The sequence below is a fragment of the Syngnathoides biaculeatus genome, chromosome 17 (genome assembly GCF_019802595.1).
Source record: "Syngnathoides biaculeatus isolate LvHL_M chromosome 17, ASM1980259v1, whole genome shotgun sequence".
Classification (NCBI taxonomy): Eukaryota; Metazoa; Chordata; class Actinopteri; order Syngnathiformes; family Syngnathidae; genus Syngnathoides; species Syngnathoides biaculeatus.
The window spans coordinates 1,045,160-1,063,636 of NC_084656.1; the positions used below are offsets into that span (position 1 = coordinate 1,045,160).

Sequence of the window (18,477 nt, forward strand, 5' to 3'; positions counted from 1 at the left end):
ACTCCCCAAGGTTGCGTCAGGAAGGACATCTGCCGTAGAAACTGTCAAACAAATATATGCATTTTCACTGTGGCCTCTCCATGTGCCCTGCGATTAGCTGGCAGCCAGTTAAAGGTGTACTCCACCTCCTGCCCGATAGCTGGGATAGGCTCCAGCATTCCTGCAATCCTTGTGAGTATGAGCTGCTCAGAAAATGGATGGACAGATGACAGATTGGGCAGGGCCTATTAACTGGTGTGCACTTTCATCTGAAAAATACAATATTTACTTCCCCTCTGTGCAACGACTGATGCTTTCCAATTTAATCCTCAGTCGAATATATATATATATATGTTTTTTTTATTTTGTCTTTTTGTTTCAAATAATCATGATTATAATATTAATGAAATAATACAATATACAGTGGAGAAAATAATGATTTGAACACTGCTATATTGCAAGTTATCCCACTTCAAAATTATGGAGGGGTCTGAAAATTTCATCGTAGGTGCATGTCCACTGTGAGAGAGATAATCTAAAAAGTAAAATCCAGAAATCACAATGTATGATTTATTTTAACAATTTGTGTGTTACAGCTGCAAGTAAGTATTTGAACACCTGAGAAAACCAATGTTAATCTTCGGCACAGTAGCCTTTGTTTGCAATTACAGAGGTCAATGTTTCCTGAAGCTGTTCACCAGGGTTGCACACACTGCAGGAGGGATTTTGGCCCACTCCTCCACGCAGAGCTTCTGGGCTGTTGCTGAGAAACACGGAGTTTCAGCTCCCTACAAAAATTTTCTCTTGAGTTTAGGTCTGGAGACTGGCTAGGCCATGCCAGAACCTTGATATGCTTCTTATGGAGCCACTCCTTAGTTTTTCTGCCTGTGTGCTTTGGGTCATTGTCATGTTGAAAGACCCCTTCAATGCTCGGACTGAGGGAAAGAGGTTGTTCCCCAAAGTCTCACCATATTGAATACACAATACATGATGTGACCACCCCCATGCTTCACAGTAGGGATGGTGTTCTTGGAATGTAACTCATCATTCGTCTTCCTCTAAACACGGTTAGTGGAATTATGACCAAAAAGTTCCATTTTGGTCTCATCTGACCACAAAACCTTCTCCCGTGACTCCTCTGTATCATCCAAATGGTGATTGGCAAGCTTGTGATGGGCCTTGATGTGCTGGTTTAAGGAGGGAAACCTTCCCTGCCATGCATCATTTCAAACCATGACGTCTCAGTGTATTACCAACAGTCACTCCACTGCGATTGAGACTGGCAGTCATGTTTAGCATCTTCCGTTTTCTAATGATTGCTCCAAACAGTGGACCTTTTTTCACCAAGCTGCTTGGCCATTTCTCTGTAGCCCTTTCCAGCCATGTACAGTTGTACAATTTTGTCTCTGGTGTCTTTGGACAGCTCTTTGGTCTTGGCCATGTTACAAGTTTGAGTTTTACTGATTGTATGGGGTGGACAGGTGTCTTTTTGCAGCTAACAACCTCACACAGGTGCATCTGATTCTGGATAATACATGGAGTGGAGGTGGACTTTTAAAGGTGGAGTAACAGGTCTTTGAGGGTCAGAATTCTAGCTGATTGACATGTTCTAATACTCATTTGCATCTGTATCACATATAAATTGTTAAAAAAAAGCATACATCGTGATTTCAGGATTTTTCTTATTAAATTATCGCTCTCACAGTGGACATGCACCGACAATGAAAATTTCAGACCCCTCCATGATTTCTAATTAGGAGAACCTGCAGTATAGCAGGGTGTTCAAATACTCATCTTCTTCACTGTATTCTTATTGGTTATGCGAAAAGGGCTTTTTCACAGCGTTTCACATGCAGGACGTTTTGTTGCCCCACCTACATGTGTGATGCTGTTTCTTGACATGTGTGAGCACGGTGGATGTTGCTCAGTTTGTAGGCGCCTACTGACCAAAGGGTCCGTAGTTTGAATTCTGGGTCTGACTGTTTGCAATCTTGAACATTTCGACGGCTGGCACAAGACAGTTGGTCAGCGTGAGGGGCACCTGTGGTGAAGGATGTCACCTAAAGTCCACGATCATCTCATTCTGTCGATTCGCAGTTCGTCAATGTATTTGATGAGTCCGATGACTGTGGTGTCATCTGGAAACTTCATGAGTTGGACAGCCAGGTGCAGTGAGGAGAGGTCACAACCTTGGGGTGCCCCTGCGCTGATGGTGCATGTGGATGAGGTGGCTTCTGTCAGCCTTCCCCGCAGTTTCCTGCCCTTCAGGAAGCTCGACTGGCAGATGGCAGGGGAAACGCTGACCTGGAGAAGTTTGAAATTCAGGAATGATAGTGTTGAAATCAAGGCTGAGGTCCACGAAGAGGATCCATGCATAGTTTCCTGCTCTGTCAAAGTGACCAATCACACCCGCAACATTATCTGCAAACATGAATGACCATACCCTAACATTTTTTGTGTGTGTGTGTGTGTGTGGTGTGTGTGTGTGTGTGTGTGTGTGTGTCAAAGGCAACTGATTATACCATTAGTATTACTAGATCTATATCTAAGATAGTGAGCAATGTGGTCGAGTGTATCAGTACAACGCGACAAGTTTGAGACTTAAACGTTAATAGTAATTACTACAGAACAACTTGTTTAACATGTTTTGCTATACGGTATTGAAATTCTAGGATATTTTTGTGTATATTCTATATCTATACTATAATATGTAGGGAAAAGGACAATTTTAGATGTCTTTTTACTAAATAGTTCACTTAATTCATTTGTCTTGAGATAAGATGGTATATTTTAAGCGTATTTTAATGACAAATGTGATTTTGTGCCATCCAGTGATAGAGGGATGGGGGGCAAAAAAATCTGGCTTTGGCCCTTGGGGAACTTTTGCACAATTTTTTGGGGTCAGGACTTAGAAATTTTACTTTCAATTTTTGTCTAAATTTTGTGAACAGATATCGCCAGAATGCACCACGGCCATTCATTTCTTCAAAAATTTCCCGGACCCCCCTAGTGCTCGCATTTGTATTTTCACGAAAGTCCAATTTTCATCTCTATGTATTTCTATATTTCCATCATGTACTGTTGCATTTTTTTTTGTTTACAAAGTGCTTACAAATCAAATTTGTTTGTTTGGACAATTCATTTTGGTGTTTCAGTTTTTGGACTTGGGTTCCTCTGTTACGGGTTCTTCATTTCAGTGCCTCACTAATATTAACTGACCCATTTGATCTGGCCAAGACAAGTGACCATGTAATTCAGAGAGAAGAGAATTTACGTTTGGTGTAGCAGACTGTTTCTCCCTCTGCACCATGCAGATTATTAGGTTCCCAAAACACATCTGTAAATATAGAGAGAACATCAAAACTGTAACTCAGATAAGGATTGTGAATTTGAGGGTCTTTTTATAGGGGTTTGTGGGGGAGATTTTCAGAAAAAAAGAAACACAACTTAGACTTAATTTAATTCTTGCCTTATTTATGAAGTAAAATACTTATGACAGAGTTTCAAGGCAAATAACATTGCTGGCCATATTAAAAGACATGTTAGAAACCAAACAAAGCATTTGAAGATTCCGTTTATTGTTAGATTTTGACCTGACCATGTTAAGAGAAGTCAGCAAATTCCAACAACACCCATGCTTTAGCATCTCATTGTAGATTTGATGGCTTTGCAAATTGTTTGACAAAAGGAAGGCAGAACAATGTGTGGTCAGCATCATGGTTGCTGCTAAAAATATGAAGTAGCCGGTCAACAAACCCTATGTGGTTACATAATTTGGATATAAAAATATATATATATTTATGGAGCACTTTAGTAACTGCAGCTGTAACAAAATGCTATAATAACTTCTCATATTGTGCATATTTTTTTAAGAGTAATGTTTTTCTTTCATGGAGAAATAACATCGTGGGGTATATGTGACAGTTTTTGGGATTGATTTAATAAATGCAACAGTTTGCGCACTGTTATACTTACAAGTTAAAAAAGAAAAAGGTGTGTCGACCAGTCACCATTACACTGATAAAAATTGTCACCAATAAATTGAGTTGTTGATGTAGATGTCACTTGTTAATTTTTTTTTTTTTTTTTTTTAAGCTTTATTCTTTCAAAAGTGTGTGAATTCCCTGCTATTATAGGTGGGGAAGTTTTTATTTATTTATTTATTTATTTATTTTATTTAATTTTAAACTCTTCCTATGTTGGCACAGGCTCAGAAGTGGCTCAATCCAAGGAACCCTACAGTTATAACTCAGATGTGTCTGAATCTGGTGGTTTTTGAAGCTTTGATTCCCTCCACTTTCCACTCTTTCTGGATCTCTGGTAGATTCTTAAATTTTGTTGGATAATCTGCTGATCTGTTGTTTCATCTTCTGCCACATTTTGTCCTTCCACTAGACTTTTCATTGATATGCTTGGGCATAGCACTCTATGAACAGACAGCCCACTGAGCTATGAACTTTGTGGCTTACCCATCCTATGGAGTGTATCAGTGATGGTCTTCTGGTCAGTTGTCAGGTCTGAAGTCTTCCCCTTATTGAACCCAACTGAGACAACTGCACCAAACCAATTTAATCACACTTGGGGAGACCTGTTGAAGTGCTTTGAGCTGATTTTTTTTTTTTTTTTTTTTTTTTTTTTTTCCCTCCATAGTGTTCAAATGTTTTGAATATCAACATTTGATGGGCTTTCTTGACTGGAAACCCAAGTTATGGAAAAAAGTGTGGGCCATGAATGCATGATCTATGAATGGTTAACTTTTTAAATATGATTATAGAAAACATTTCGACCCATCCTTCCATCAGTTCATTTTCTACTGCTTATCCGAGGCCAGGACATGGGTGCAGGGGCTTTAGCAGGGACACCCAGAATTCTCTTTCCCCAGCCACTTCATTCAGATTTTCCGGGAGCATTTCCGAGGCGTTCCCAGGCCACCCGGAAAATGTTGTCTCTCCATTTTGTCACAGGTCGTCCCTAAGGTCTCCTCCCTGTAGGTAGTCCTTGGAACACCTCACCAGTGTGGCGTCCTGAAGCCCTCTGAATCAGATTCCCCAGCCCACCTCTTCTGGCTCCTCAATGTGGAGGGGCAGCTGCTCTACTCTGACCTCTTTCCGGATGACCAAGCTTCTCATCATATCTCCAAGGGAGAGCCTGGACTTTTTTCGGTCCGAACCTTTACCTCGTGACCATAAGTGACGGTAGGAACGTTGATTGACAGGCAAATTGAGAGGCTTTTGACTTGGCTCCTTCTTAACCACAACAGACCGATGTAAAGTCCACATAACTGCAGACGCCGCACCGATCCGCCTGTCGGCCTCTCGTTCCATTATTCCCTTACACATGGACAAGCCCCTGAGATATTTGAACAATAACAGTTGATCATTGAACTCCAGGGTGTACTGGTGCCAAGTGCACGTGTGGGGACTCACGAATGCTTCAGAATGGTGTTCATTATGGATAATGTGTGATGACCACAGAAGTCTGATAACAACACTTGCTTCTGATTGTGTAGGGGCACAAAGTCGATCATCGAACTCCAATCTTGTGTTTCCTGGTGCCAAGTGCATGCTTGGACACCCTTATGCTTAAACATGATGCTCATTATGGGCAATCCGGGATGAGCACGGACGTCCAATGACCAAACACCTCTCAGGTTCTCATTGGGGGATCTGTTCCTCCCAATGATGCCCTTCCAGGTCTCATTCTCATTGCCTACTTGACCATTGAAATCCTCCAGAACATTGGCATCCCCAGTAGGATTGCTCTCAAGTGCCTCCACTCAGAACCTGGTATTCTGAACTGCTCTTTGGTGCGTAGGCACAAATTAGAGTCAGGAAAAAGGCAGAGGGAGTCTTACTTCATATCCTCTGGGTTAACCCAAATGTACAGGAGCTGAGGGGGCAATAAGTACAGTGCCGTGAAAAGGTATTCAAATCATCCATCCATCAATCCATTTTCTTAGCTGCTTATCCTCATAAGGGTCATATATAATGGCAGATGCAGATATAAAGTTGCAGGTGTGATTAGGGATGGAATCTCAAGACCTAGCAATAATTTACTCAGTTGTTATACCAGAGTATGTAGTTGTTACCTCATACCGTATTTAAAATTTATTGACACTGCACAGACTGAGACAGAGACATTTTTAAAGAGGTCAATAGACGTTCAATTTCCAAACAAAATATTCATATAATCAAATCATTTTATTTCATCATGATGCATGGTGGATTATGGGGGGGCAAAATCCGAGAATATGCGGGGCCGGGAATGGCCAAGGGGACCCTGCATAATGATGAAGCTAATTAGTAATAACTTATGTATTTATCCCAGTTTTAAACATATTATTTTTGTATCCAAATGCTTTTAATCACGTAAAGCACATTGAGTTACCTTGGGTATGAAACGCACTAAATAAATAAATTTGCTTTGCTTTGCTGAACCTTGCTTATCGTGAATATTCATGTCCGATACAATTTCTGATAGGATCGGCCCACCACTCAAAAAGGCCTAAGATTGGACCCTGCTTGTATTTGTTCCTGCCCATATTTTCAAGTATGGGTCTTACTTGTACGTTAGCCTAGATCTATATATATATATATATATATATATATATTATATCTCGCAGTCGCTCACATTTGACGTACGCCTCCGTGCTCGCAAATCTCCACAGTCAAGCATGAAAAATCACGCGCGTAAAATTTGTTACAAGTAGAAAAAAAAGATATTGAAAGACGTCGCTTATTTTGTGTAGTCTTGACATTAATTTACGTGTTTATTTCATAAATGTTAACTAAACAAGCCTGCTCCAAAACAACCAGTATTCACCCGGAAACAGGAAATGCAAGTTAACCGTACTGATCATGTACGGAAGTTAGGCCGAAAGTGCATGTTCAGAGCTGCTTCACGTACTGCGAGCGCATTTACGTCGAATGTCACGTACTGCGAGTGCATTTATGTCGAAAGTCATCAACATCATGAGCCATGTCAAAGGAAATTCAGTTACACCAAGGGTGCTCATTGCGTTGATCACGAGGCAGTGTGAAGGTGTGACACCCCCCCACCCCCGCTCCCCAAAAAACGAAGACTATCATTCACTTTGTCGCTTGATTCAGGTGTGGCCACGACGTGCCTGCACATAAAGGCGTGTTCTAGCCCGCCGGCCTCCTATTTACTGCAGTCCCGCGATGCGTGCCCCCCCCACAACAATACATCACGATTGGCACAGGAATGTTTGTTAGAATGTATCGCTAGCTTGTTGCCACTAATGCCGATTATGTTGAACTAAACTTTCAGCATTTTCAAAACTTTCCGGGTATAGACCCTTCATGCTGATTCCTTGACAGGCCAGTGCATTTAACTTTTCTTGAGATAATTTGTCAGAATTTTTATTGATGAAAAATTTTAAATACCGTTTTATATCATGTTCTACTAATCAGTTGAAATTGGAAATTATCATTTGAAATTTAAATTTTCTATTTTAGTTATGTATTTATTTTATTTTTAATTTACAGTTATGTTATATTAATCCAGTAAGTTATTTTAAGATTCCATCCCTAATCACCACCCGCATGACTGACCACACCGGTACATTTTTCAAATGTGACTGTCTGTGTTTTTATATATATATATATTATATATATATGTGTGTGTGTGTGTATGTATATGTGTATATGTATATGTGTGTATATATATGTGTATGTGTGTATATATATGTGTATATATATATATGTATATGTGTATATATATGTGTGTGTGTGTATATGTATGTGTGTGTGTGTGTGTATATGTATATATGTATGTGTGTGTGTATATATATATATATATGTGTGTGTGTGTGTGTGCGTTTTTTTTTTTTTTTTTTTTTTTTAAGGCTACCTTGTTTGTGGGTTGTGTGATGAGTAGTGGACTTAATGGTCGTGTTTGTGTATTGACACGTTTCTTCAGAATTTACCAAGTGTAGCTGCTGTTCTTTCTTTCAGCTTGATTTTCTGCAGGTTAAAAGGGTCTTCGTTTTATTAATGAGTCATCACTGCCACAATATTATGTGGAAAAGAAATTATAACTGCCATCGTAGCTGTTTGGACAATCAAAACAATTCAAATGAACAGACAATTTCATCATGTTTTTTTTTTTTTTTTTTTAAATGTTACTTTTCATTATATTGCACAACTCAGTAGGTTAGGTGGGTATAAGGTACCTATATGCTGTACTTTTATGTACAGCAAGACAATATCTCAACCTGCACATTCGAATCTGTTGTTGTCCTTTTAGAAGAAAATGGAAACGAGTGGAGTTAAAGTTTTGGAGACTGCCGAAGACATCCAAGAGCGGCGGCAGCAAGTACTGGATCGCTACAGGCGCTTCAAAAACCTGTCTATTATGCGGCGTCAGAAGCTGGAAGACTCCTACCGCTTTCAGTTCTTCCGGCGCGATGCAGATGAGCTGGAGAAATGGATTCAGGAGAAGTTGCAAATTGCCTCTGATGAGAACTACAAGGATCCCTCGAACCTGCAGGTTTGCCTGTCTGGTTTTAGTCAGATTTATTCATTTATTCCATCCTTATCACAGTTTGGTGTTAAGCACTTTGAGTTCCACATGGCAACCCATAAAATTCCTTCATTATATTGGTGAGAGATAGCAACAAAGAGTGCCTGGCACTTGCGATTTTCCCCATAATTAACTTTTCTCACAATTCAGTTTCTACTGTGATTGATCATCTTTATGTATTTTAGATTTGAAGACCGTTTTTAACAGGCTGGTTTGTCAGCCCTTTTATTTTGCATGGCCAACAGGTTCCCAAGCTTTCGGGCAATTTTAAAGGGAAATTCCGGTGGTTTGGATTAACAATGTATACAATAGCTCATGTTATATGTACTGTATCTTGAATATGTGATGTTAATAATACTCTCATTTAATTGATTTTTTTAGATTTTTATCAACAATTACAAATTTTCAGGCACGCCGCTGTTTTAGAGAGTAACATGAACGCGAATCTTATGTATTTCGTGCCGCACCAAATGCTTGATTATGACACAATTATGGCCAGCGCTGATTTCTCAGATTTATCCTCATCTGATGAAGAAATAGCAGTATCTGTTGATCGAGCAGACAGAGGAATACTTCCATACAGATTTCAACCTGTGGCTGTAAATAATGTAGACTTTCTCGGATAGTTCTTTGGATGGGAATGTTGCGGAGTCTGATGAGTGTGCTCCTGTGGGGGCGAGTGACCGGCCTCGAGCCGCCGGAGCTCGCTCGTGGCCGGTGTGATGGTCTGAGCGCTCCCCCATGCTGAATAGTCTCCTTGTGATTAATGCGCATGCGTGACTAACAAGGGAACTCTGGGTACGCAGCAGACGCTTACTGGGAAATCCTCTTGTCTCATAGTTCCCCTTCTTCTACATAGTGGGAGCTAATGTACGTTTTATCCTAATCCCAACGTTAAAATAAAAGTTGATGAAAATATATACACATATGTATGGCCGCTGTGTTTGTCTTTCTGGGACGTCCATAGCGGACACGAACACTCTGTGACAAGTTGTCGAATGCCACATGTTGAAGCATGGATGGGGATGTTTGAGACTGGGCGGAAGTTTACAAAGTATGCATGCATGCGCATTTATATATGCGCATTAATCACATGGAGACTCTTCAGCACCGGGAGCACTCAGACCGTCACACCGGTCGCCAGACCTCCGGCGAGGGGCCACCCGCCGGCGCTCGCTCATCAGACTTTGCGTCATTCCTGTCCGATGAACGATCTGAAAATTCTACACTATTTACAGTCACAGGTTGAAATCTGTATGGATGTATTCCTCCATCGTCTCGATCAACCGATATTGCTATTTCTTCACCAGATGAGGATAAATCACAGAAATCAGCGCTCGCCACAATTGTGTCCCATCGTAATCGAGCCTTTGCTGCGGCACGCAATACGTCACCTCCGCCGCGCACATAGGTCATGTAACTTGCCAAAATGGCGGCACTCCTGAAAATTTGTGATTAATAAAAAAATGTTCTCAAAACACCATTAAATGAGAGCGGATTAACATAACATTTTCAAGATATATTACATGACCACCAGTATTTCCCTTTAAATAACTGTAGCTCAGGGGTTGGGATTCTTTTCAACTCAGAGAGCTGTAAATGCCAAATATTTTAAAAGGTAATTTCAAAAGAGTCATACATATTTAAAAAATAAAAAAATACAGGTGTATTTGCAGATTTAAGACCAACACTTTTAGAGTAAAATAAGTCTCTGAATTCTTTTAAATAACATTGTTACACTGTTGCTAACCAATGATGACAAAAGTACTTCTTACCATTAATGCGACTTCTGGTGCTGCATGGTTTTGCTGATGGCTTTGTAGTGTTTCATACGTCATTAGAATAAGCTTCATGCAGGCATTGAGACTTCTTTCCGTTAATCGTGAATGTAATTCAGTTTGAATTGCGTTTATGATAGTATGATGGTGAACAGTTCTTGCCAACAACGGCATGCCTTTTGTTTGTATGATTACCTTGTCTTTATACCAAGTTGTCAAAATCAAGTACGAATGCTTTGACGTACTCCCCATTTGTGAATGGCTTTTATTTTCTCACAATTTAGCACACTACTGGCAACAGTCAACCTGTTTCCATCTCTATCCTTAAAGTGCCAGTGTCATGAAATGGATGATTTTCATTATATTAATGAAAAAACGGCAGCCGGTATGGACCCATCTGTTTTTTCACCACAAAACATGATTTTGACACATATGGCTTTTTGTAACTCCCGCCATGAAAATCCTCTCGAGGGTTTGTTTTCGACAAGAAGCAGGAAGTGACGTGAGAGGCAGTAGTGGGCTCAAGTGTTCTCATATGTTGAGACTAGTTTTACCTGCTGAAAGGTAGTTCGTTGTTCCTTCGTGTTAGCCAAAATGCTGGCTCGTTGCATTGCTGGATATTGCACAAACACTTGTGAGAATGGATTTACCCTTCATAAGTTTCCAAGAGACCCGGTTCATCATGAAAAATTGATTGCTTTGGTGCAAAGGACAAGAGCTTCGTGGGTTCCAAATGACAGGTAGATCTGTATAGAGCTAATAAAAAAACAATAGTTTTGGGGGGGGGGGGATGGGGGAATGTAATCCATTCAGAACGAGGGCCAGAGATCCGGGGCCATAAGTCAGAGGTGCTATATGTGTCTGTGCCTCGCGGACAGACACGGCTTCGGCCGGGCTGGCTCACACATACTGTCTGGGAGTCTGTTGTTAGTTAGAAGTGATCTGCATATCATCTAAATGTGGTTCGAAACCATGGGGTAATATTGCCCCGGACACTTCACTTGATTGTGAGATGTTCTCTTCTTTGAAAAGAGCTTCTGTGTCTGAAGGGGCGTGTCCCATAGTAGGGGCCACAGTGTGTTTTCAATGGTTAATGTCCCAGTTGATGTCACAGATAGTAGATGCAGCCAATATGTTGACGACTTGGATGTTGAATGACACTTCCGCAACTTTGCTCATAGATTTTCGCATAGATATTGAAGTGTGCGCCATAATGTTATGTATTTTTCATTTCATTATCTATTTTATAATGTTTATAGGGATGACACTTGGGCTTTAATCACCCGCATCTTCTGCACTTCCTTCCCATCTCTATCCCTCTGTCTGGCCAACCCTGTAGAGATCTTCTCCTACTTTCGTGTCCAACCTGGTGTACATGTCGTCATATGCCTCTTGTTCAGCCTTTGCCAACTCTACCCTTTCCTTACATTGTATCTCAAAGTTATCCTTTTGCCTCTCCCCGGTCCTCTGTGTCCTACTCACATCTCAATGTCTTCCTTTCGCCTCCCCTCAGTCCTCTGTGTGCCACTTCTTCGCTAACCTCTTGTCTTGTATGACTTCGTGTTTTTTGGGCTTCCACCACCGTCTTCTTTTCCCTTTTCCTACCAAAAGACACACACAGTACTCGCCTGCCTGTCTGTCTGATCACCTTGCCTGTAGTAGTCCAGTCTTCCGGGAGCTCCTCCTGTCCCTCGAGAGCCTGTCTCACCTGTTTCTGAAAGGCCGCACAACATTCTTCCTTTCTCAGGTTCAAGCACATGGTTATCTGCTCTACCTTTTGTCTTCTTCATCTTTCTTCCCACCACCAGTCATCCTAAACACCACCATCCTATGCTGTTGAGCTACACTCTCCCCTACCACTGCCTTACAGTCAGTAACGTCCTTCAGATGACATTGTATGCACAAAATGTAATCCACCTGCGTGCTTCTACTTCTGGTTTTATAGGGCACTCTATGTTCCTGCCTCTTCTGGGCGGAAGAAAGTGTTCACTACTACCATTTTCATCTTTTTTGTGAAGTCCACCACCATCTGATCCTCAAAGTTCCTTTGGTGAATGCCGTACTTACCCATCACTTCTTCATCACCCCCGTTTCCTTCACCAACATATCCATTACAATCTGCACCAATCACAACTCTCTGTCTGCGATGCTCAGAACTACTTCATCTAGTTCCTACCAGAATTTCTCTTTCAACTCTATGTCACATCCTACCTTTGGGGCATAGCTGCTAATCACATTACACATAACACCCTCAATTTCAAATTTTAGTCTCATCACTCAATCTGATACTCTTTTCACCTCGAAGACATTCTTATCCAGCTCTTTTTCCGAAAGGAAATATCCTTGTCTTCCTGTCTTGATGCTCCCCGGCCCTTCCTCCTTGCAACACTTCACAGCTGATGACCATTTTCGTTTTTGATTAATGTGGGCTGCTGAATTTCAATGCCAACAAAGTGGTTGCAGTTCCAAAATGTTTCTTTGCAGCCCAATTGAGCATCTCTCCCCATTTAAGAGGACCCATTAGTGGGCATATGTTTGATTGACAGCTGAAATTTAAGGGTAGTGGGATTTTTAGTGACACGCCTTAGGCCTCTGGAGACTGATACAATGTTTCAAGACCTTTTTTTTGTCTTGTTTGGCAGTTAGATCAAGCAGAATGGAAGATCTGTATCCCTTTTATACCGTTGTCAGTTTAGTTTTTAGGATTCCTCTTTGGGTTCCATTACAAAGTTTCTAGAGGGTAGAGAGAAATGACACATCGGTAATTGTAAACACGATGCAAAAAGTAAATTATGACATATCTACAACAAGGAAATGATAATGATATGGAACTTGCATGGGGCTGTAGCGCTACATCCTGTGAGGGAAGGACAGACAAGATACGACAGGACAAGAACAGGAGAAGAATCTTGCTGGTCAATAACCCAACTATACAACTGAACTGGGATGGGATTGACTAAGTGAAATATAGAAGTCTATATACTGAGAGTATAAATCCGGGGAATCACAAGTAATTTACGTATTCATGAGTTATCACTATGAGTGAGTGGTCTCACACACAGTAAGAGTTCCAGCGGTGTGTACCTACAGACCCGTGCAAGTCAGTTGACAGTTTTTTACATGAACAAAGACTGACAGAAGTGTCCTATAGTTGGTGTGCCTGCACTGCTGAGGCTGAAGATCCTTCTCAGTTCATCGAGGGGGGGATTAGACCCACAGGTGCACCCAAGGGCAATCCGGTGGACAGGACACATCACACGCCAAGGGACCCAGGGCGGTCTACCGGCAGGGACCCAGTACCCCCCGCCCCTCCCACACACACCCAAAAGAGCCAGACGCCCCCCAACCTGCAGGGTCTGTGAGGCAGCCAGGCTCCGTCCAGCTCGAGGACGGGACAATGTCCCTTATTGTTGGAAATGGTGGTGGATAGAAACACTTGACAACAGAATGACAAAGGGAGGGTACCCAGGTAACAGGCGCGGGATGTGAAAGGGGAGCCCAACCCCAAGGAGTCATCCAGCCTCATGAGCACTGCCATGTAGCTAAGTAATAACCCACCTCTCCCCCTGTCAGTATGACTGCCAAGTCCCCGACTGGCATTCATTGACCCTATCTCGTGTATCAGGATACAGCATAGTTCTATAATTTTTCGTAGATAATGTACAAAATTTTCTAAAAATATTTTCAAAAAGTCAGAGCGTATTATATTTGGGTATAGATTAAAAATAAAAAAATCACACTGTATAGTCGTATACAGGTAGATTGGGTGGTAAAAAATGTATCAATTTACATTTCAATATAATTAGCAATGTCTTATGTTACACATTTATATGCATTACGGTAATGTGCGTCGCCAACCTGAGATTCCCGACCTGCTTGGGGAGTTTCCTATTTTATGATGGTTAGCGTAACATATTTGTAGCCACTGCACCAAACATCAGAAACTCTTGCTCGTGAGTTTGTTTTAACTAAAACTAAAAGAAAATATGTCGACTACAAGGGCTAGTTTTGTGGCTGCTTTAAAAAAAAAAAAAAAGTGCCATCATTGCTGCCGAAGAAGTGGGCAACCGTGAAGCAATGCGTCAGTTCAAAGAGGCTGAATCAAATATGAGATTGTGGAGGAAGACTGACAAAATAATACAACAAAAAGCACATGTAAGAGTTTTGGGATGTGGAAGAATTGTGCAGTTCCCAGAGATGGAGGATGAGCTGCTATAGACTGTAGTTGAACAAAGGCCAAGAGGCTGCGCTATTACCACTGTGGAGCTTCGTCTCAGAGCACTGAAAATTATGAGGAATAAAGGGAGCCAAGACTCGTAGGATTCAATAAACCTTTCCTTACAAACATGTGGCAAACACTCACAAACACATGGTATACTATGGAAGGAAGATGTGAACAGTGTTAATGATGCAATGCAGAAGGCACCGGAGCTGGACCAAGTCATCAAGGATGAGCGATGCACCAAAGCTACTATGGATCTTTTTCAGATTATAGATGAGCCAGATGCTTCTTTTGAAGGCTTGGCCAAGGATGTGCAATGTAGTGGATAAACTGCACTATGCATACACATTTTAGGCATAAATATTTAATGCAGAAAAAAAAGTTTCAGTTAAACAATGTTAAATTACATAAGACACTAAAACATGTTATCAACAGTATTAATAAAATGTTATACCGTCATTGAGCAGTTGTTTGTGGGATTCTGTTCTGACAAGTAGAAGGACCAGGACAACAGTGTCCTGTGCCCTAACCCGAGATATATATTACTGCTCCATCAGCACATCCACAAAGATAATTATTGATTGTTGTCCAGACACATTTTTGAAAAACAATACAAGTACAACCCTCCCAAAATAGAAATGCAGATCATTTGTAATATTTTGACCATATGGATAGCAGCAAGTTGATAGGATAGCATCGTACATTGGTAGAAGGGTTTCCCTGTTTTTTTTAAGGTCAACTTTTGGAGTGTGCATTATACTTCAGGACACCTAATACACAAGAAATTACAGTACTTTGATTTGGGTAATCAAGAGATGTCTCATTTGTGTTTTTTGCTGTGTGCGCCATTTTCAGTGGTCCAGCTGAAATATCAAAATTTTCGGTATAGGAAATTAAGTTAAAGCTTGTTTAGAAGTCTTTTTAAATAGTCATGGAAAAATATTGCTGAAAAGGTTGTGAACTCTTATTTGCCACAAAACTTACATGATCAGTACACCACATTAGTCACCATTATCACCATTGTAATTCAGTGAAATATATTCTTGCATTAATGCAATTTTCTGTCCATCCATCCTTTTCTTAGGGTAAGCTGCAGAAACACCAAGCTTTTGAGGCTGAAGTTCAGGCCAATGCTGGCGCCATAATCAAACTGAACGAAACGGGAAACCTGATGATCAATGAAGGACATTTTGCCTCGGAGACCATTAGAGTAAGACCTGTTAATGATTCTTTAGATATTGTGGACATAGTCTGTGTCCATGATGGGCCGGAGAGGGGGATTTGGTGTTTGTGCGTGTGTGTGTGCACGTGCACGTGTGGGAATGATACCCTGAGGTTTTTTATTTTTTTATTTTATTTTTTTTAAATAAATCATTTTAATACCTTAATCTTACTCAGTCCTACATGCCTTACCGGACACAACAGAGACCAATATTTTCAAGTATTAATATGGCTGAGTATCTATTGGTAGGTGTTGCATTGATGTGGTTACACAATTACTTTTGAATGCTGTGGAAGTTTAATCTTTCAATCATATTTTGATTAAAAAAAAAAGAAAAAAACGAAATAGTGTATTAACCAATCTGTAAAGTTTGTTCCCATTTTATGCAGCTTTGATTACACAGTTTTAATTATCCTCTCTGAATACCGGGCTAGACTCGACTCGAGGACTTGCGCCGCCTCTGGGATCTTCTGCTACTGAGAACCAAAGAGAAGGGAATGCATCTCCTGCAGGCCCAAAAGCTTGTCCAGTACATCCGTGAGTGTGAAGATACCTTAGGCTGGATCAGTGATAAGGTACAATTTCATGAGGTGTCTTTATCAAGAGTGGTGGAATGTGTGGTTGATACAGTGCCAACCAATCTTTTTCCTTGTTGAATTATTTAAGAGGATAATTCTAATCATATGTAAGAATAGCTAGTTGTCCAAATTCAGAAGATAGCACAGGTTTTGAATAGGGTGTTGAAAAAAAAAAAAAAAAAAAAAATTTGGTTCCGATTTCCCTACAGGCCCTAAAACTTCCCGCCACCCGAACACAACAGCAGCCGCGGGGGCGTGGCTGTGCCACTTCCTCGTGCGCAATGCTACTGCTTGGCAGCACCTGTACCTCGTTGCGCCCTGATTACGATGTGTATTTAAGTCTTGTTTTTCAGGGCACTTGTTGCCAGATTGGTGTGTGTGTGTGTGTGTGTGTGTGTGTGTGTGGTGTGTGTGTGTGTGGTGTGTGTGTGTGTTGTGTGTGTGTGTGTGTTCACGATCGTCAGCTAGCGTAACTGCTTCATCCCATGTCATCGTGTTACTGAGCCATATCAAATCAAGTTACGTTTTAATGGTTTACCATGTCCCAATTTATGACATTTTCATGTTTTTGGACCAAACCTTTTGCCTTTTTTTTTTTTTTTTTTTTTTTTTTTTTTTGTACCATCGCCCTGTTAGACTGCCTTCCTGTGTATGACCTCCATTTGGCAATAAACCTTCCTAAAATCTACGCTTATGTCTCAGCTTCCTGCATCTGTTTCCTACTCTCCGCCTCCTTCATGACAAAATCAATTTTTTATCATCTCTGCAATATATAGGACCATATGGAGGAAAGAAAAAATGGAAGTTCATCTTCAAACGAACCATATTCAGTGGCAATTACAATATTCACATTGGTTTGAACTTTGACATTGTATCAGGTTGACTTAAGTTTTTCAGCATCTGACTTAAGAAGAATAAAAGCCAAGATGTATCACTTCATTCAGATAGTAGCATGTTGTTGTATACTAAATAATACACACTGCCAGATTGAGGGACTGAGGGCATAATAGATTAATGGTTACATGGATGTCGGCCGTTGAGTTTAAATTAGACAATGTAAAAATACTTTGTAAAAAAAACAAAAAACGACCCACCCTAGTTCTGAAATGTAGGAAATCTGAACCACTTTTTTTTTTTTTTGACCTAGTTGGATTGATATAGGCTGTGTTAACCTTAATTTTTGGTGCTTGACTGAGCATAGTTTCAACAAATTCTAAATGAACCTTTTTTGTTGAGATTAATTTCCAAAATCTGTCTCTGCGTGTGTTTGTGTGATTACTATGGATGATGTGCCAACAGCAACTGAAGTTAAATAACTTATATTTGAGATTCTATGATGAAAAAAATTTCCAAAACTGAATTTGAGTTTTTTTCCTTTCTATTATTTCATTTAAAACTTGAATATTATGCAGCCCTATGGGTGCACAAGGAAGTGCAATCTGTAGGCCAGTCCCAAGCCCAGATAAATGCAGAGGGTTGCGTCAGGAAGGGCATCCGGTGTAAAACTGTGGCAAAAAATATGAGCATTCATCTAAAGAATACCATACCGGATTGGTCATGGCCCGGGTTAACAACGCCCGCCCCTGATACCGTTAACCTGCAGGTTGTCGGTGGAAATTCAGCTAATGTGGGTTAAAGACAAAGAAGAGGAGGAAAGCGGATTCGTCAGCAGCAGCAGCAGAAGAGGAATGCACAGAGCCTACAACTGAGTGTAGGGACTTTGAATGTTGTGACTATGACAGGAAAAGCTCAGGAATTGGTTCACATGATAATTAGGAGAGGTTGATGTAGTGTGCATCCAAGAGAGCAGATGGAAAAGTAGGAAGGCTAGAAGTTTAGGAGCAGGGTTTAAATTATTTGACCATGGAGTAGATGGGAAGAGAAATGGTGTAGGGGTTACTTTCAAGGACGAGCTGGCCAAGAATGTCTTGGCGGTGAAAAGCGTATCAGATCAAGTGAATAGGATGAAATTTTAACTTGAGGGTATTGTGTATTATGTGATTAGTGGCTATGCCCCACAGGTAGGATGTGACCTTGAGTTGAAAGAGAAACTCTGGAAGGAAGTAGATGAAGTAGTTCTGAGCATCCCAGACAGAGAGAGAGTTGTGATTGGTGCAGATTCTAATGGACATGTTGGTGAAGGTAACAGGGGTG

At 40.8% G+C, this 18,477-nt stretch overlaps 1 protein-coding gene across 4 annotated transcripts in view; it reads left to right on the top strand.

The window, feature by feature from the left end:
* sptan1 (spectrin alpha, non-erythrocytic 1) overlaps positions 1 to 18,477 on the top strand; it is a 158,017-nt gene that overhangs the window by 6,572 nt on the left and 132,968 nt on the right. For all 4 annotated transcript variants that reach the window (XM_061801913.1, XM_061801914.1, XM_061801915.1 and 1 more), the window contains exons 2-4: positions 8,248 to 8,490; positions 15,608 to 15,733; positions 16,180 to 16,320. In XM_061801913.1, the coding sequence (XP_061657897.1) occupies positions 8,254 to 8,490; positions 15,608 to 15,733; positions 16,180 to 16,320 (504 nt within the window). In that variant the 5' untranslated portion in view covers positions 8,248 to 8,253. The remainder of the gene's footprint in view (positions 1 to 8,247; positions 8,491 to 15,607; positions 15,734 to 16,179; positions 16,321 to 18,477) is intronic.